This window comes from Charadrius vociferus, unplaced genomic scaffold (assembly GCF_000708025.1).
Source record: "Charadrius vociferus isolate BGI_N301 unplaced genomic scaffold, ASM70802v2 scaffold45, whole genome shotgun sequence".
Lineage (NCBI taxonomy): Eukaryota > Metazoa > Chordata > Aves > Charadriiformes > Charadriidae > Charadrius > Charadrius vociferus.
This window is the reverse complement of record NW_009648712.1, coordinates 311,176-332,078: the sequence shown is the minus strand read 5'-3', so window position 1 is coordinate 332,078 and position 20,903 is coordinate 311,176. Positions and strand designations below refer to the sequence as shown.

The window sequence follows — 20,903 nt, the reverse complement described above, 5'->3', positions numbered from 1 at the left end:
CCTCCGTGGCTGGGCCCCCCCCCGCCACAGAGGGAGGCAGGGAGGCGGCGGCGGCAACCCCAACCCCAGTCCCGGGGCCGGCGGCTGTGGGGCGGACAACAGGTCCTGTCTGGCCGGTCGCCGGGGGAGGCGTTGGCCGCGCACCGAGGGGAAAGCCTTGTTTCCGCTGGCGCGTTGACTCCAGCGAGCTCTGCTCGTCACTTGGTGCGTTCGTGAAAGCAATTTGCTCTGCCTGTGGTGGGTCCCGTCCCTGGTAAAGTAACGGAAGAATGCCGTTTCTTCCCCAGAGAAAATGAGGTCGCGGGTAAACTGCTCTGTGAAGCGGGTCTAAGCTAAACTTCTGTCGTGGTTTGTGAAAAGTAGAAGTAGAATTGTGAGCCTCAAACTCAATTTATACTGATGCGGTTTGGTAATGTTTGTAATGAAGGTTTTTCGATTAGTTATAATTCAGTTATTTGAGCCCACCTCACAACTAAAATAGATCTGCTGTAAAGGGCAAGAGTTGGCATTTTTTGCAGAGTTAATTCTATTTACCTCAAGATTCCACGTAACACCGCTGTGGGGACAGTTCAATACTTCCATTTTGATTTATATTTTGTGTGTGTAGTCTGAACATAGCCATAATATTATCTCAGAAGAGGCTTTCCAGTTACTGTGCTATGATACTGTGAGATCATTTGCAAAACCAATAAGTAGTCTCAGTGTTGTGGTTTGGGCCAGACTGGTCACTGAAACCAAGGACAGATGCTCCCCCCCACCTCTCTCTCCAAGGAGAGGATGGAGAGAGAGAGAATTAGCGGATAAGGAATAGGTGGATGGCTGAAGTGCTAGAAACAGTAGTCATGTTAACATGGCCTTCCTCCCAGCTGATTGGACTGAAAAACTTCTTAAGCCATTTTGGTTTTGGAGCCTGTAGGTTAGAAATGACCAGATATAAATAAAGGCAAAATAGTAGGTTTGAAACAAGTACTGGCACTTTCATCAATAAAATAGGTAATTTCAAAGGCTGTGGCTGCTGTTATGTAGTTCTGAATTCTGATGTGCACCTTTTTGTTTGGCTGGTTGGTTTTTTTTTAAGAGAACCCACTATTTCTGGAAACTGTCTGTCATAGCAGTTGGTCCAAAGTACAGTTCTTGCTTATTTTGACCCTTTAGAAAGTCATTGTGGTGTTTAAAAAAAGCAAATACTCTTAGTTTCTGGATTTTCCAATACTGACAGGTTGTGATTTACAGTTTAGTCACAATGAGACGAAGCTCAAGTACTACCGGAAGCAGTGGTCGGCAATCTATGATGGCACTGAGAGTGCAGGACAGCAACAAGATGGGTCTTCAAACACCTCAGATGTAAGTGTTGCTGATCATTGTGCTAAGAATAGGTATAGAAAACAAACTCTGAAGAGATTTACTGTACTGTGTGTGAGTAGCAACTTAAAAAAAAAAAAAGGGAGCAGTGAGAAGAAAACTTCCCTGCAGCCAAGGATATTTGCACAAGTGCTCCAGTTCTGCAAGAAACTTTCTTTAATCTATTTGTATACCCATGACTCTTCAAATTGTAACATTTTTTCTTACATATTTCTTAGGAGGTGGCTGGTTGCATGTGTGTGTATAAAATACATACTTATAAATCTTCTTGCAGAAGTAGTTTTGATAATGGACAAATAATGCATTAAAATCCGTTGACTTTTCTAAGATGCTGCTATGCTGAAGATGCTTAGGCTTATATGCATGTGTTTATAGTTTTCTTACATGAGCAAAAAAATGAAATGGTAAAAATAGTCACTTGAATCCTCCTCCCTATCCTTCAGGAAGGACAGAGGTACGTTTGGGAAGCTGAGCATGAGCAAACCTACACCTGGAACTTCAGAAAGAAAAGTCAGCTTTTTTGGGAAGAGGTATTGATAGCTTTAGATCTCTGTGCTGTAAATTAGAACAATAACAGTCCTACATCGTTTTCTAATTTTTCTCTCTTTAACAGATTTTCATTGTAGGGAATAATGGGTCTGAGGCCAGCAGACTTTCAGGTCTGCCTTCCTCCATTCTTTGATCGCTACACCAATGCTTTGAGGAATTGCTTTGAGAGCTGTTCTTCCTCTTGGGAATGATATGCACTGGAGACCTTAAGAGCTCCTCAATACATTTGCTATTTTTAAGGAAGAAAGTTATCTCCAGTACACACTGCCTTAGTTTCTTCTAAGGTGTAAACCTTCCAAAATTCTATACTCTTTCAGCTTAGTTCATGGCTTTCCGTGTTCTAGTGTCTTGCAGGTATCTTCCTTCATGGGACCCCACTATTGCAGGGATATACTCCTTTTGAATATTCCTTAAATATTTTAGTCTTTATTTTCAGTCACCTACATCATTTTTTCTTTTGATCTTTGGGTTATTTTTATGTTCTGTAAAACTTTATTTCTTTCAGTAAACTGAAGAAAACATTCATCTATGATATAGTAATCCCTCATTTGTATGTCTGTATCATGGCTTCCAGGTTGATGTTGTTCTTCCAATCTTCCTAAATAACAAATGCAAAAGAAAACAAAAGATAGCAATGGTAGTGATTTAAACATTAGGAGAGTTCTTCTTTATATGTACTGTCACAAGAACTGTATTTATTTTTTGTCCTTAGAACTAGTGGGGCTGGAGGGTCACGTAACAGTCAGTATGGTGTGTTCGGTACAGAAAAGATCAAGGATCCCAGGCCGCTTCACGACAAGGCATTCATCCAACAATGTATCAAGCAGCTTTGTGAGGTAATTTATTAACTTATTCTAAATGTTCATTATTAGGCATAAAAGACACCCAAAAATATACTTATTTTTCATGGTTTCAACTTTAGATTTTATTTAGTGACTAATATGCCATGTTTCTTTTTGTCAGTTTCTTGTGGAGAATGGTTACGCCCATAATGTTTCCATGAAATCACTACAGTCTCCATCGGTTAAGGACTTTTTAAAAATCTTCACTTTTATCTATGGATTTCTTTGCCCTTCTTACGAGCTGCCTGACTCAAAATTTGAAGAGGAAATTCCCAGAGTTTTTAAAGAGCTTGGGTAAGATCACTATTGTTAGTCTGTTGTGTTAGATATGATACAGGTAGAAATTTAAAAGCTAAGAACTCTGCATGATAGCTGGGGAGAATGGATAGGCTTCTTTATTCAGGTGAGACTCTGAAACTACAGTGTTGTGATTTATTTTGTTTCACCTTTTGTTTAGCTCTGAGTTTACTCTCTGATTCTCAGACTCGGCTATACGTTTTATATTTGAACTTGCAGAACTGTAGGCTTCTGAAAGCTTGCTTTGTAATGTAAAATCTAATTACTTATCTTTATTTGTATTAAACTTTGAAAGAGAGACACATTTTTTTTTTGACAGGCTCTTCTGGTTCACTCTGTTAAAATCCAAGAATTAAAAAACAATTTCAGAATGTTGGATCTGGTTCATTTAGTTAAAAATCATTTTTCCTGTAATTTCTGTCATTCTGCTTTCAAAGCAAGGGGTGGAAATAACAAAAATTACCACCGAGGTGAAAAAAACAAGTAGCTGAGAGTTTTATTTCTTATCTTGTTCTCTTAGTGTTTAGAATCATTAATGCACCAACACTTCCCAAGAAAGAAAATCCTCTGTCTCTTGATAATGGTGAATTTTCAGTCTCATTTTAAAAAAAGCGAAGTGTATTTTCTTCTGTAGATTTGAGCACATGATGGTGTCAAAGCACCAGGGCTCCTTAGATGTAGGTATAAGCCTCTTCTGTTTGCTTCTCAGTATTTTAATAAAGTTTTGGTTTAACCTATAACATTTGAAACTGCTGACCTAACTGAAATGTTGAAAAGGAAGTTGCTTTCAAGAGGCTTTACTCTGCTGCACCAAGAGTGTAATCCTGGATAAGAAGATTTATTTTGAGAAACCACTTTAAGTTGTCTTTCGAGAGTTAGAAAATGGACCTAAATAATTAATTTAAAAAAATTTTTAGGTTGAATGGCTCTCGAGCGCTTATTTAGAACTGCCAGTTTATCAGTAGCTTCTTGTCCTACGTTCTTAAAAAACAGTTTGGGCTGTTGTCAGTCTAAAGATGGAATAAGATCTGCACGTCTGTGTTCCTTGATCTGTAGAAGATTTTGAGAGAATGTCTGGAATTTGCAGTATAGCCTTTGTGTGTTCCTTATTTATAGATAATATTAATACTTTGATATGCAGCTGTTCTGAAATTCTGTTCTGTAATTGCCTGACATTAAGCTGATTGTCAGTTGCTTTTCTGTTTTCAAAGTGCACTTGACCCAGGAAGCAAGAATCTTGCCCTCAAAGAATAGAACTCCCATGTATCAGTTTTCATATGTTAGGAAATCCTTCAGGCTTGGAAGTCTAAACATCATCCATTGGACTATTGCTCCCTCCTTTGTGTTTGTTGTCTTTTCTTTGAGGTCTTTGTCTCATCATGGATCACTTCATGCTCACAGGGCACCCGCTCCTTTTTCCCTAGTACTGCAGTGCCCATCTCTCCTCCCATAGTAGCTTCAGAAGGAGAAAGACAGATCTGAATACTGCCAAGACCAAGGCAACATACTAAGCTGAATAGGAAGAGGCTAAAGAGTGTATGAAAGAATAGTTTGCACGTTTTTGTATGAGGCCTTAATTGTTCCTAATCCTTGGATATGCAAAAAAAAAATCCATTTCTTCAATCATTTTTTCAATAGCTAGCTGGGTGAGGGAGGTGATTGTCCCGCTCTGCACTGTACTGGTGCAGCCCCACGTTGAGTACTGTGTGCAGTTTTGGATGCCTCAATGTAAGAAGGACATCGAACTATTAGAGTGTGTCCAGAGGAGGGCAACCAAGATGGTGAAAGGTCTAGAGGGCAAGACTTATGAGGAGCAGCGGAGGTACTTGGTTTCTTCAGCTGAAGAAGAGAAGGCTGAGGGGTGACCTCATCACAGTCTGCAACTTCCTCAAGGAGGGCAACAGAGGCGCTTATCTCCTCTCACTGGTCACCAGCAATAGGACGTGAGGACATGGAATGAAGCTGTGTCAGGGGGAAGTTCAGATTGGACATTAGGAAAAGGTTCTTCACTGATAGGGTGGTCAGTCACTGGAACAGGGTCCCCAGAGAAGTGGTCCTGGCACCAAGCCTGTCAGAGTTCAAGGAGCATCTGGATGACGCTCTTAGTCATATGGTTTAGTTTTAGGTAGTCCTGCAAGAAGAAGGGAGTTGGACTCAATCCTTATGGGTCCCTTCCAACCTGAGATATTCTATGAATCACAAAATGGTATATGCATGATAATTGAATAAAATAGTGCTGTAAGAACACAGCTTATCTCCCATGATGTACAGTATAAAGTATAATTGAGTTTGTTCTTTCTTCTGTGCCTTGATCTACCTATAAAAAATGTGCTGGTTTGTTTTCATTACTCTTTGCCATAGCTGTTAAAAATGTATTTTCTTTTGCCTTGCAGGTACCCCTTTCCTTTGTCAAAAAGCTCCATGTACACAGTGGGAGCACCACACACGTGGCCTCAGATCGTGACAGCTTTGGTTTGGTTAATTGATTGTGTCAAGGTAGCATTTGTCGTTTTTAAGCCAAATATTTCCACTTTTCAGGCTGGAATGTTAGTTTTAATACAGATCTCCTAAATGCTAAATATCTCTGAAAATCTTTGTTTTACATTTATGTATAGAAAAAGGTAGCTGTTCTTACCTGGCATCTGGGAGCTAGCCCTTAAACTTACTTTTAGTAACTTTTAGACTGAGTTTTTAATGTTATACTAGATAATTCTTTTTTTCACCATGTGCACTGGATAAATTTGTGTATGTGAAGGGGGGGGGGAATGATGACCTATATGTACATAAAAATACAAAAAGTTAATGGGTATAATTATGTATCTACAGTGCAGAGCTTCTTGTGACATCTGCCATCTTCTTCTAAATTTGAAGTCTAAGGATGGAATTTTCAATTGGAATTATTCAAGAGTCCTGTGATTGTTATATAAAGTGGGGGAGGTTGTGTTTGTGTGGGAGTTGTTTTGTTTGTTTTCTGTGGGGTTTTTTTAATAGTGGTAAGTCTCTGTTGCTGCCAGCTCAGGTCTGAGCAAAATTTGGAATCTGTGACAGAAGTTCACCACTGCTGAATTGGGCACACATGAAAATCCCATCCTTTATGCTGAAAAGATACACTTGGCTTAGAAAGGGAATTCGGCAGTGTAGAATGTCCAGTTAATGCTCTTTGTCAGTGCTTTTAGTCAACTAAACACAGGCTCATTACCCTGATGTGATTGGTCATGTTCTGAAGCAGCACCATTACACCCTGCTTGCTGAATTCCTAATCCAATGTTACTCTGCTTCTTATCATGAACATGAAACTAATGTGAACACTAATGGGAATCTTCACACTCGCTCTTTTTATGTACACCTGTGCCTTTTAGTTATATGCTGCCATGAGGGAAAATGCACCATCATTTGATGATGGACAGAGCTGGGGAGGAGAGACGGATGATGGAATTGTACATAACAAGGTACCATAAACAGTAAATGATTATCAGAATTGTTCAACTGAATTTCGCCATATGCTGTAACAACACAATTTAAATATATGACAGAACAATTTTTACTGTATTTATAGATTCTGCTCAGTTTTATATTCACAGAATTTTCTAGGAAGTTTAGTAGCATTATATAAAAAGCTTGAGCAACTAGTTTCCATGCAGGCATCATGGCCAGTCTATTGGTGAAGACTGGGTATTAAATTGAAATGCCTTATTCTCCGAGTTGCTACTGTTTCTCTTCTGTATGGAGAAAGGGACTCATTATCATGTATGTTTCTTAGTAGGGTCTCAGGTATATTTCTCTTTAGCACGCTAGCCTTCTAAGGTTAACAGCAGTACAGGGTACAGACAGTCACTTAATTATAAATGGGGCGGACCCTGCCAATATCTACTTCATTTACCATTTAAACATTGGTCATAATGTTTAACTTCCTAGCTACAAAATAGGGTGGCAATGTAATTCAGGCACTTTAAAATCCAGCAGCTTGCCTTCTTTCTAATTTATCATAGATTATTAGTGCTATTCAGATTTAACTCAGTGTAAACTCACAACAGATGTTTGGAAGGGGTTGTATGATGTGCCAGAACATTTAATTAGAAAATTGCAAAAATCAAATTAAATCAGAATTTTGGACTAAGGTTACAAACCTGACAAAAATGCTTTTAAACTAAATGTGTGCTTATAGAGTGATAGTTATGCATATACATTGAAACAAAATTTACAATACTGGTGTAATTGCTTCTGAAAGATCTGTAATTTAAAGTCTCCAGTACATTTTTTTGGGGTAACTTGTCTTCAGTTCTCTGACACCTCCACACGTGAAGTATAATGGTGATATTTACCAGAGAGGTCTGTTAAATAGACCTACAGTTTCCATAAACTAGCCTGAGAGGATCATATGCTTCAAGATAATAAATTCTTAAATATTGCATCTGCTATGCATGTTAGGTATCCCAGAAAAATGTATTGAGTATTTCCAGACCTTTCTTAATGTGAATTCTAGATACCTCCTTTTGCCTGGATATAGTCTGTTGACATTCTATGTTTAAAGGGAGGAAAAAAGGTTGATTTTTTTTTTTTTTTTACAGAACTGCAGTCAAACCAGTGAAAGATTTTTTTTTTTTTGAGTCCATTTAATTTCATTGGTTGAGTAGATTTACGCTATCTAGATATTTTACAGCCCTTTGAATTGTTGAAATGAAAACTTTTTAAATTGTTTTCAGCTTTTCTTGGACTACACTGTGAAGTGCTATGAGCACTTCATGAAAGGGGGTGATACTTTTGAAGAATTGGATGCAGAAGTGCGGTCAAAATTAAGTAAGTTTGTGTGTTTTAATGAAGTATTTAGTTGTGTTACTGGTTTCTTTTCTTCTAGCACCGGTTCTGCTTGTTTTACAACTGAAAGTGATCTGAAGTAAGGGAACCTGAAATTCCCAAGTACCTGTCAGTTACTTTGGCTTAATACTCTTTTTTTTTATGCATTGTTACTAGTACAGACAAGACAGGTCATGCTCTGCTACCAGTTGTCTCTGCGTAACCTTATTGTTTTCAATGGCTTTGTGACAGAAAAGTGTACAGTTCTTCAGATGCAAATTCCATCTATGCAGATGGCTCTTGTTTCTGTCTGACAAAGTGAACAATTAAAAAAAGAAAAATATTACCAGAGGATGCACATCTGATGAGTAAAAAAGTCCAGCTTCTAAAAGCTCTGAAAACAATCTGCAAAAGTTAGAAACTCTGTTGTGAAGGTTCCCATATATGATTCAGCATGCAGCTATGTTTGTGTTCAAGGAGATGGAAGATTATTTTTTTTTTTGACTCATTCATTTCATCACCTACAGAAATACAAACAATATAAGAACAAGGAGGAAAAATAGTTCTTGCTTTCTGTGCCCTCCTATGAAAAGCCAGACTAAGGACACTTCTGTTGCAAGCTTGAGCCATCAGTCGGAGAGGAAACATAAGCTACTAGACTGTTACTAGATATTAGTAGGAAAAAGTAATCCTGCCGTTGTTTGGCAAAGACTGAGGGAAGTAAGGGAAAAGATGTCTTAAGAGGCAAGGAAGCATGTGGATGAGAAAGGAGTATACAAATCAGACTACCTTGTGAAGATGGAACATATGAAACTTATCTAACAAGCACTATGCTATAGCGTGGGCTGTATGAGAGTTTGGAAACTCTGACCTCAAGGGACTGATTTGCAGCTCTTTTATGACATGAGGAGTAAAAAACTATTTTCTTTACTTGTTTGTTTTGGAGGTTTTACCTATTTGCTTTGTCATGAAAGGGGGTTTTTTGATGGGTTTGTTGGTTGGGTTTTGGTTGTTTGGTTTTTTTAGTTTAAAATAATTGTCCAGATAGTGGGTATTTACTGTGCTGAAGCCAAAGCAGAGATATTCAGGTTAGGTGGTGATATTCAGTGAGATTAATTTGTAACCCCACCACTCATTCCCCCTCCTTCCCCCCCTTTTTTCTCCCCCCAGAGGATTTGTTTAATATAGATGAATTCCAGATAGAAGGTTTAGTAGCTGACAACAAAAGACTTCATGAAGAGATTGCAAGACTAGAAAAAGAAAAGGAAAGCGAGCCGGTTAGTAAATTGTGTCTATGCTTGTTTATATGGTAGAGTTGAATTTTCTATTATTGACCATTATTGTCATTATTAAATGAAGATACTGATCATGCATTACAACAAATGGAACATTATTTTTAGTGCTCCATGGGATTTTAATTAGTCCAAGTTATTACAGACTCCTATACCACTATAGTACAAGGCAGTTACTGTAGAGTCTTCAGTTGCTATTTGTGAGATATTGTGCAGATATTTTCAGGTAATGAGATCTTGCATTGACTGAAATATTAATAAAGTACTTGAACTGCTTCTTTTTTCTGAATTTCCATATTATCTTTTTCCAAAAGTGTTGGTATGAGAACTTCTTAGGGAATGACAGTATGGGATTCAGTGGTAACAATATATTTTAGGGAAAATATTTTGTTAGAAAAGATGGATTCTGCTTTTAATAAATCATGAGTTTAAAAAATGGTTTAGTGGCTGTGCAGCTGCCAAATTGAGACTTCTGCCTACTGTGCGAAATGTACTGCTTGTATTCCCAGCTTTCCTTGCCCTTAGTTTTATCTGCCCTTTGTGTATTATTATACTTAAGTTGTGAATTACCTGTAGCAAGAACTTTCTTAATGCAGTGCCTTATGCAAATTAAAGACTAAATGCTGAAATGCAAGAATTGAAGCACAAACGATCTTTTCAGCCTTTTTTGAAAGACAAAGAGGTGCTGGAGTGTGTCCAGAGAAGGGCACTGAAGCTTGTGAGGGGTCTAGAACACGAGTCTTATGAGTAGCGGCTGAGGGAACTGGGGTTGTTTAGCCTGCAGAAAAGAACACTCAGGGGAGACCTTATTGCTCTCTACAACTACGTGAAAGGAGGTTGTAGAGAGGTAGGAGTTGACCTTTTCTCACTAGTAACAAGCGATAGGACAAAAGGAAATGGGCTCAAGTTGCGCCAGGAGAGTTTTACATTGGATATTAGGAAAAATTTCTTCACAGAAAGGGTTGTTAAGCATTGGAACAGGCTGCCCAGGGAAGTCGTTGTGTTACCATCCCTGGAGGTATTTAAAAGACTGGTAGATGCAGTGCTTAGGGATATGGTTTAGTGGTGGTTTTGGCAGTGTTAGTTTGATGGCTGGGCTTTATGATCTTCAAGGGCCCTTCCAACCTAGATGATTCAATGATTATAGGCAACGCTTCAGGACCTGCAGTTCTGTGATTCTATGATTATTTTAAAATGCTTAGCTTGGTTTGCCTGTCAAAGATAGAAACATTTATTAAAGTTCTTTAATTTTATATTTATACTATTGAAGTTGACCAATTACTCTGTTGTCTGGAAAGTAAGATCGTTATTTTAGATTAATATAATTGTGATTGTTCTTTCCATCCATTTACTAGGATCGAAGAGTAACACTACGAAACCTGAAATCATCTCTTCAAGCAGATGTACAGAAATACCAGGCTTATTTGGCTAATCTGGAATCTCATATATCCATCCTTGATCAAAAAATGGAAGGTGTCAATGAGGAAGTTGAGACAGCAGGTAAGAAGGTCTTGGTCGCAAATGGGATAGAAAAGCTAGAAATAGGTTTAAAAGAACTGTAATTCTCAGCTTCAGGACAGAGTGAGATATTTAGTGTATCGTGATGCTATGAATAAACTTTCCAAAACGGATTGCTAATAAAGAGATTTTTTTGGCTCATAGCTGTTTGTACACTAGAGTAATGAAATGCAGATATTAATCTCTCTGTATTTTTATGAGTAAATAAGTTTAACAATATAGGCTGGTATTTTACATCTATTTCACAAGTGTTTTGTGAACTTAGAAATGGAAGTAGAAGCAATGAAGCAGGAGAATGCCCGGCTCCAACACATCTTTGATAACCAAAAGTACTCAGTTGCGGACATTGAGAGAATAAATCATGAGAGAAATGAGTTGCAGCAAACCATTAACAAGCTGACTAAGGAAGTGGAAGCAGAAGAACATCAGCTGTGGAATGAAGAGCTAAAATATGCTAGGAATAAAGAGGCGGTATGTGAAAACCCTGCTATACTGAGAGGTGGCTATCAGTTTTCATCATGCAAACTTAAACTTGGCACTTGGACTATTGCTAACTTCTTTCCTGAATAATCTAACACCACAGATATGTCTTAACAGGCTAAAGTGACAAGAATGGCTTCTGTTTACAACCACTGAAAAATGTTTCTTTTTTTTCCCCCTTTTCCGTTTTGAGCATAACAGAAATGTACTATTCTCATTTTTTTCTGCATCATAAGGTACATAGCTAGAATATGCACCACTGTCAGCTCTCACTGTTACAGCATCAAGAGCTTTGATAGCATTAGCTTGAAATTGCTTTGCTAACACAAGCAATTTCAGGCTAACATTAAGATTTCGTAGCAAGGAATTAATGCATACTAATGCTTTGAATCAATATCTTTGCACACATTTAGGGCCAGATTGTCCCTTATGTGCACATTCTAATAGATTTTTAAGGGCCAAATTCAATTTGCTCCCTCAAACAGAATGAAAAGATGTGGTCCTGTAAGTGGTTGGATTTAAAAGCTTTGCTAGATGTAGAACTAAAAAAAAAGGTTTCAAACTTGTTTTGCATTTGGCAGGGTTACGCTTTATCAAGCACTTGATATTAAATTCTTCATACTGTGCAAGTATGAAGCACATAAAACTGGAAAAAATACCGATGTTGTTTGGTGTTTGTGTGTAAATAGCATTCATTAATCAGAAAACAGAGCATTTAATAAGCTTTGTCTAGAATTATACTCAAGTTAGTTTGTTGTTACAATGTGTGGTGATATGGCATTTCCTGTCAAAACCAACGAAAGAAGGCATATCAACACAATGACTGATCATTGTGTTAGTTATTTCTAATATTTCCAAGGGCGTTTTTCCTTCCCTATCAACTAATCCTCAAAGAATTGAGACAAGAAAAAATAGGGGAGATGAGTAGGGAAAACCACAGGTGAAACCATTAGGTCTTACCCATACCCACTGAGAAACCTTGCAGAGCAAATTCTGAAAGAAGCATAAAACAGCACTTAATCCAAACAATGCAAACAGCTGGATTGTCAATACATAAAGCTCTTGCATTCTGTGGCAGGACTTGGAATCTTGTTTGTACAGAGCAACTCAGAAATCTGTGTGAAGTAATACATGCATACTTTTTGTATTTCTTCTACAATTTTTGCCCTTTTCGCCTCTGAACAGATTGAAATGCAACTGGCAGAGTACCATAAACTGGCTCGAAAGCTGAAATTAATTCCAGTAAGTGCTGAGAATTCCAAAGGCCACGACTTTGAGATTCAGTTTAATCCTGAGGCAGGACCAAATTGCCTAGTCAAATACAGAACTCAGATCAAGGTAAGTAGAGTCAACACTGAATGTTTCTGTTGCCACTCCCAAAAAAATGTGTTTCTTTGGAAATGTTGGAAAGGTCTTAACCTCTCCATGAAACTTCATTGAAAGCCTTGTGTGATGCATTGCCATAACAACATTATAGTATAAGAAGAAAATTTGGTATTGGAGGGTACAGCAGCCTAAATAAAAACGGGAGAGAGAAGATGTACTTAGGTACCTCTTAGTTCAAACTAACAAATTGCATTAGCCAGATCCTCTTGTATGCGTATTACAGGCTCCCCTTATGGAGATCATAAACCAGACTGAGGAAGAAATTAGGAAAGCTACTCAAAGGAAAATGACTTTGGAAGATACTTTGGAACAGGTGTGTTGGTTAATGAAGATTAAGACTAAGAATGTTATCTGCTGGTCTCATTTGATGTTTTGCATGGGTGAAGTGTGGTGTAGTGGGTTGGTTTTTGTTTGGGTTGGTTTGTTGGGTTGAGGTGGTTGTTGGGGGTTTTTTACATGAGAATTACGGTCTCCTCCTGTTGTCTGAAGTAATGTGTATCCCCTTCATTAAAGATTATGCGGCTTACGTATATTTGACCATAAACATTGGAAAGATTTGTTTTTAATAAGTTGCCCATTCCAGTCTGTTGTGTGGCTTACCATCACTGACAAGTTGTCTTCAGGAAGATTTTTAGCAATATTGGGTTCAGGATGGATTGGAAGAAGGAGAAGTTTATTTCCCCATTCTTCGTCCCTTACCTTACTTTTTATTGCAAAGCTTGACAGTGTATGGTATGGAGTATCCTTTTGGCCAATTTAGGTCAGCTGTCTTGGGTATGCACTTTTCCAACCTCTTGCCTGCCCATACCCTACTCGCTGAGGGGCCACGGGAGGGAAAGCCTTGAATACTGTGCAAGCACTACTCAGCAATAGCCAAAATATTGGGGTGTTACCAATACTGTTTTAGCCACTTATACAAAACAAAGTACCATACAGACTGCTATGAAGACAGTTAATGCCATCTCAGCCTGGCCCAGTTTAAAAATATTTCTAGGCTACCATGTGTTGCTTGTGATGGCATGGATTTATATGTTGGAATTCTTTTTGAATTATATTTTCTTGGTCATGTTTTCATTCTAGGTGAACGTCATGGTAGTGGAAAAGAAAAGCAGTGTGAAAATGCTGAAAGAAGAAGCTGAAAAGCTGGATGATCTTTACCATCAGAAGCTTAAGGTAGAACTTCTTATAGGTTGATGACAGTTTATCCTTAATCCATTTATTTATACCTAAGTTTTTGGTTTGCATTTTTCTTTGTTTGGACCTCTGCCCTTGCCTCCTTCCATTCCTGTTGCAGGATTCTCTCATTCTTTTCAGAAATATTTGAGTGCTACCTTAAGTGAGTCAGTGAGTCACTTTCTCATAAGACAATCTGTCATCACACTTTGGCAGATCCTGTAAATCATAAGCTATTATATCCAGTGATAAATGCAGAGTTAACAGTATCTGCCTTGTCTTTTCAGTTTGCATACAATAAATACACTTACAGTTTTTAGTAAATCACATTAAAAGCTAAGGAAAATATTATTTGACTAAAAGTGCATTAAATGTTTTAATGATATAAAATTGTTTCTTTCTTTGTTTTTCTTCCCCAGTGGGGGAGCCGTCCCTATCCTTTTCCTATCCTTCTAGTTTAGCAACGAAACGTAGCCCTCTCAGTTAACAACTAAGTGGCTGCTTCAGTACCTCTCAACAGCATGGCTTTAGCGGGGCCGTGGTGCCCAGGAGAAAAATGTTTTTTTAACTAAGCTAGCGTTTAACATACCTGCTCTTTCAATTCCAAACGCCTGTGTTATAACGGCTAAACAGGGTTATTTCATTGCCAATACCTGCTTAGGTGGCTGGAGACAATTAATTTTTTGTTTTCAAAAACACCTGAAATTTAGATTTTGCTCTATGCTGCAGCATATACTTTTTTCTTAAGGTGAACTCAAAAAATACTCAGTTGCAACTGGATGGTTATAAGAAGATATAGTCATGTAATTCCTCATGTAATTTTTAAAGTGCTATCCATAACACTTCAGTATTAAAATCATTTTTGAAGGATGATGATGTTTCAGTATTTTACCAAAATTGCATGTTTAGTTGATAGTGGAATTTAGTTTGGTTTTGTACATTTAATTGTGCTAAGTATAGTGTCAACAGTGTAATTCTTCTTGGAGAGATGATTACTTACATTTTGTACTTATCTTTCAGACACAAAAGGGAAAAGCAATTTTCTTACTCAAATGTGATTTTTTTTTTTTTTTAACCTAGGAACAGTTTTTCATGATGTTCCATTTCTAAGCTATTTCAAGTATGTAAATAACACTTTTTGAGATTAATTTAAGGGAAAATAGCTACAACACAGACCCTGAAATAAGGTTAGAGAAATAAAGGGAAGGTTAGGTTGGTTTTGGGTGGAAGACAATACAGAAAAGACCTGAAGCTTTACGTTTGGGGGGAGGAAGTCCTTGGGTTTTTTTAGTTCTGAGTTTGGAGTTACTTGGGTGAATTCTGAATTCAAGTATCAGGACATAATCAGGTAATATAAAGGAGGAAAAAAAATCCTAATTATTCCTGAGTTATGCAATTTTTTTCCCTTTCCTTATGTTCACAGGAGGCAGAAGAAGAAGAGCAAAAATGCGCAAATGAACTAGAATTGTTAGAGAAGCATAAACAATTACTTGAGAGTGGTATCAATGAAGGTCTCAGTGAAGCCACAAATGAACTGCATGATCTTCAACGACAGTAAGGCCCATAACTTCAATTGTTTGTGTAGTTTATTTTGTTTTTTCTGTTTTTTAAGAATAAAGACATTTTCTTTAATTCTAACATAAAATTCTTTGGTGAGCAGGTATCCATCTCAGTATATTAATTCCACAAATTCGCAATTGAAAAATGTTTCTCCTCGACACTTAATATTTTGCTAGAATATTTATCTGTTCTATCAGAACTCCTGTTTTCCATGTAACTTTTTTCATATATATGGTTATAGTAAGGAAATTAATTTCTTTCCAAACTTATGTGACAACTACATTTTATAACCTAAAGTCCGGAAAGGCTATTCTGACTCTAAGATACCTTGTTTCTTACTGGTTAGCACAATACAGTCCTTTTTCTTCTAAGTTAAGTATTAATATACAAATGGAATGTGGTGCAAGTTAATACTAATAGAAAAAATTACAGGTAAACGTGATGATATATCAGACTTGGTAAAGTGATTGGTTTAGATGTCAACAATTTTATAATTACAGACATGACTTCGAGTGTCTATTTTTTTTTTAGATACCAAGTTGTTATGCAAACCACAACAGAAGAGAGCAGGAAAGCTGGTGATAACTTGAATCGTCTTTTAGAAGTGATTGCTACTCATGTAGTATCTATAGAAGTAAGCAAAATTTTATATTCAAAATTAAACCTTTCTAGAGACATTTGCAACTGCAGTGAAATGCATGGAAATTAGAACTTACTCTTTCCAATAAAGTATCAGCTATTTAGGGTTGCTGCACGGAGTCTGTGGATACTAGTTAAATAAATCTGTTGACAAAACCTTTGGTCTAAATAATCAGAATTTATTATTAAATTTCAGCAGTAACATCCTGTCAGGTTTAATCTGCTTCTGGCAGACGTCTTTCAGAGAAGTGTTTAACTGAAATCATCACTTAACCTGTGCAATGACTGCTTAAAATGCTTTAGAAGAACCAGTACAATAGAGACCATAACAGTTTTAATAAACTTTCTGTAACTCTTTTCTAGAAATATCTTGATGAACAGAATGTGAAAATTGACAGAGACTATGAAGAATTCATGTCTGAAGATCTATTGTCAACCTTGACCAGAATTCTAGACAGTTATAAAAAGAAGGCTGAAAATCTGTAATTACAGAAAACGCGAAGATGAAAATTTTGCGTTTCTGAAGCTCTGGTATGGTGCCTTCTAAGAGGATGGGTATTTCTTGTGTTTAGCCGTGAAACTGGTTTTAAGTGTAAGGAAATATTTATGAACTTCCTTTGTTCTATTGACACAAATACATTAAAGAATTAAACAATATATTTTCATTTTCTTAAAAAAGGCTTTACTTACACTTCCTCCTTGCAATATATTACACATGATTACAAACAAGACAACTGCGGAGCAACTTAATTTCATTTTTTTTCTTTATATTCAAATCGTTGGTGCTCTTCTAGGAACATTAGTAAGACAAGAGTACGGTTAACCTGTTAAAATAAGCCAGAGTTGATTTAAAGATGGAACCGCAAGTGACAGCACAAATGCAGAGGGTGCTGACAACATGAAAGACTGCTACTTAAAAATAACTAGTGGTTTTTGTAAACTTGTAAGATTCCTAACTGAGAAAAGAGTTAACTTTGCTTTCTGGAGTATTGTTTGTGCATTTCATAATATGTGTATGTATTTAGCACACATGCATGAGGGTACACATCCTTCCCCCAGCCTTTCTTTTAGTAGCAAGCCAACTGTAAATGTCTTTCAGTCTCCTGCTTGTTCAGTCATCTATGAAACTGCTCAGAGACCCCTCTTACAAGATTAAGATTATTTATTTAACAAAAACCTCTTTGAAAAGATCCGTAGTAGTTTTACAGTAGTCTTGTAAATAGTCTAGAGAAAGAAAGATAGTCAGTTTGAAAACAAAGTTTCATCTCTAATTGCTCATGGTCCCAGATGAAAACTCACTGTACTTCTTGAATATGTATACCAGTGAAAGCTCTATGTAGGACAACATGAATTCTGGCAGTATAGGTCATCAGTTGTAGATTTGGCTAATGTTGGATTCATCAAAATGGTCTAAAATGAGCCTGCATTCTTCTTGTTAGACCAGTAGGGCAGACAGTTTGATTTTCCTTTTTTCCCCTCAGGAAAGTAGCAGTAAAATTAGCGTATGGGGAGCTCCAGTCTAAATGCATTGAAGAAAATGTAATGTGCTTTTCTTTGTTCAGTGCTACGTGGATGTATCTTCTTATCTACTCTGTATATACCTTTGTGTTTTTTAAAAAAAAAAAAAAAAAGAAAAAAAAAACCCAAAAAAAAAAAACAGCATTTATGTCTTGGATAGTTTAGTTTATCATGGTATTTCCTAAGAAAACTATTGAAGTATTTGAGTGTCTTTAAGAGTTCAGTGATAAATATCACTGATTCAAATATACAATGATAAAAACAACTTTGCAGTCTGTTCAAAAGCTGTTTTAGCAGCTGACAGCTAAATGAAGTTGGTCCTTAATTCTATAATTACACACAATATTTGAATTAAATGCAGATCCCTAGGATATACAATAAAACTTAAACTGGACCATCTGAACAGAGACTGCAAATAAATACCGAAAAGTCTTTAATTCTAGGCCATTTTTGCAGAGCATATATAGAACTCAGTTGCCCTTAGCATAGCATGTGAATCTTTTGGCTCTGGTATGAGTATTTTGTTTCAGATACTATGATAATGATGGCATTATTTAAGCTTCTAACTTTCTGTTCTTTTGTTGTACTCCAGAAGTTTAACTTGACAGCTATAAAAGTTTTCTGACAGGTGGGTAGTATTTCTGCTTTTTTCTGTTTTCTTCTTTCATTTTACCTTTACAGACTTTTTTTTTTTCTGTAACAGCCTAATCCTTATCAAATCTCAGTTCCTTCTCTTTAGAAGCTTTTTTTTTTCCCTTTGTGATCTTTCTAGTATTTTTGTTATCTCAAGCAATATTCTTTTAATTAGGCAAAACTGTGAACCATACAGAATAATCATGTTTCTTTTAAAATATGTGCTTATTTAGGGGCTATGCTGTCTGTTGGCTGCCTGATACCTATTTGACTCTGCTTCTATAACTGACTGTTCCTGTGTTTATTAGTATCTGCAGGTTCTTTGCCACGTGGAGTAGTCAGTTGACTGAGTAAATGAAAGGAAAAATAAATGTCACTTCTGAAGATTAATGCTAACCCAATGGTAATGGGTTAATGAATCAAGGTCACAACGACCTTACTTCATGTACTGGCAAATGTATTATTCTGAAATCGAAGTAGTCTGAGTAATAAAAAGTCCACATTTGTAATGTGGGCAACAAGGTATTGGGTCTGTATGTCAGTTAAACTGAATTGACTTTAGAACCAGCTCAGGCTTTGACCTAGGTTCTGTAAAATACTATGAGGATTTTTATGTTTTAATATAACAATAAATTAACATTGGTCAATGTTTACTAGGTAATATGTTTTCACATTTTAAAATGGAGGTAATTTTTCAGTGCTCCTTAAACATGGCTCCTGTGTGATATTTGAAGTCTAGTAGTCAGTTATTTTTTCACTTGTATTCTGGAATATGGCTTTTAAAGTTAGACAATAGACACTTGAACATAATTACTGCTCTTGATTTTCGTTTTGTTTCTTTTTTTACCAGAATGTAAAGTCTTAATCATAATGTACCATTGGCACCTGCACACTTCAGTTCTAAGAGTCATTTGTAAATTTTTTTTTGCTTTTGTATGGATACAGTTCCTTCATTTATTGCTAGTGTATCTTTTGTACAGTTTACTTAATATGCCTTAAGTTTATGTATTTTTATACTCAATAAAATTTCTTAAACCTGTTTCTCTAAAGGATAGATTCTTACTGCAAGTATAAAAACATGACATTAAAAGCACAATTAATTTGATTTTTCCTGGAGGAACTAGGTAATTATCTTAGCAGCAAATACTAATTCCCTGACTATGCTTACTGTTAAACATGCATTGTGTAGAGGGAAAAATAAATATAGAAACATCTGTTTCCTATAAATTGCAAAGGAATAAAAGTTGTCATAACCTTTAAAAATAGATGGCTTTTTAAAAATTCTAAGAAACAGAGGTCTAAGCTACTTTGAGAACTGATTTATGTGCATAGGTATCACTTTGGCTTTGATCTTCCCAACCAGCCTTTTGTTATCTTAAGTACTAAAGGACTATTTCCTTTACATGACCACTCTTCCATCTGATTTTTTTGTTTTTTATACCTAGTTATAAAAAATAATACCACTTGCTGCTGTAGAAGTATGGTAGAACTCTTGTGTATAGCTTTGTCCTCTTCCCTGGAGTTATTTTTCAGATTTTTGTTGCCAGAAACTTGCATCGCTGTTGGAGTGGGTAGTTCTTTATGGAGTACTTCTTGAGTGCATCGTATGAGCCTGATAAGGCTTTTTTAACTTTGCAGTGTCCATTCAGCTCATGTACGAGGCTACTCGGACCCTTCTCATTGGTTTTGCCAGTGTACAGTACTGCATGTCTATACTATGCAAGTCTTTAGTTCCAAGCTAGATAACAATAAGTTGTTCTCTGTTGGTTCTGTAATACTTCTAGAATTTTGTGTACTTTGGCATTTAATGGTCATTCTCATCCCTGCTCCACCTTTGGTGGCAGAATCGAAAAACCACGTATATATTTTTATCTTATTTCTGGAAAGAGTACAAAAGAAGAAAAGGCCAACAGCTGAAGAAATTCCCTCTTCAATAAGATGAGGGGAAACAGCAGTGCTCTATAGTAAAAAGGAAGTCCATGGTCTTTCAAGCCAAGTGACTCTGTGCAAAGCAATGGGGATTTTGTAGACAGTAGTACTGACTACTACTTTCCTATGTCTACTTGTTATGGTTTGAGAAACCCATAACAATTTATTGTTGTTTAGACAATCATTCTATTACCCAGTGACCACTCCCCACCTGGGAAAGGGAATCGGGAAAAACAAGGAAACACAGGAGTTGAAGTATAAACAGATTTAATAGATTAAGATTAGATAAGTAACATTAACAGCACTAAAGAACCAATATTGACCTCAATACTAGTACAGAATATGCAAAGATTATACTCAGCCAATTCTATCAGTAGGAAGCTGTGCACTCCCAGCAGGGGACAGCAAATGTGGGACACTGCCAGCGCTACGGCTTCGGGAGGAAGGGAAGGGCTCAGGGGTCTGGCACCAGGGAATGAAGTTCTCAGGATGGCAGCCATGAAGGGAGAGAGCAAACTTCGCAGCAAACTTTCTAATTTATAGTGAATGTGACGTTGATGGTATGAAATAATCCTGTTGGCCAGCTTGGGTCAAGTGCCCAGGTCTTGCTCCTCCTCATCCCTTCACCTGGCAAGCTCAAAAACACTGAGACCTTGAAACCCACACACCATAGCTGGCTATAAAGTAAATATTTTCACAAATTCAGACACTGGAGTCTTCTAAAAGTGCAGTCTTCCCAAGTATTAGAGGAGAAATTAGTCTTGTGTTGCTCAAACCAGGACACTACCATATATTATTTGGTATGTAAGTATTTTGAGCACTGCAAAGAATCCGAAGAGACTAAATGTATTATCTTTTCACTCTTCTCTGGGGAGCACTGTTTTGTTTTAATACTGGAAACCTTAATGTCTCCTTTTGAGTCCCTTAACGC

The 20,903-nt window shown here is 36.9% G+C and overlaps 1 protein-coding gene across 1 annotated transcript; it reads left to right on the top strand.

The window, feature by feature from the left end:
- Positions 1 to 1,155: 1,155 nt before the first annotated feature.
- NDC80 (NDC80 kinetochore complex component) lies at positions 1,156 to 16,554 on the top strand. The gene is made up of 16 exons (XM_009886620.1): positions 1,156 to 1,344; positions 1,806 to 1,892; positions 2,624 to 2,747; positions 2,875 to 3,047; positions 5,444 to 5,546; positions 6,410 to 6,499; positions 7,754 to 7,847; positions 9,015 to 9,121; positions 10,492 to 10,636; positions 10,920 to 11,125; positions 12,320 to 12,472; positions 12,744 to 12,833; positions 13,601 to 13,693; positions 15,117 to 15,247; positions 15,785 to 15,887; positions 16,256 to 16,554. The coding sequence occupies exons 1-16, from the start codon at positions 1,244 to 1,246 to the stop codon at positions 16,376 to 16,378; spliced, it is 1,923 nt and encodes a 640-aa protein (XP_009884922.1). The 5' UTR covers positions 1,156 to 1,243; the 3' UTR covers positions 16,379 to 16,554.
- The last annotated feature ends 4,349 nt before the right edge of the window (positions 16,555 to 20,903 follow it).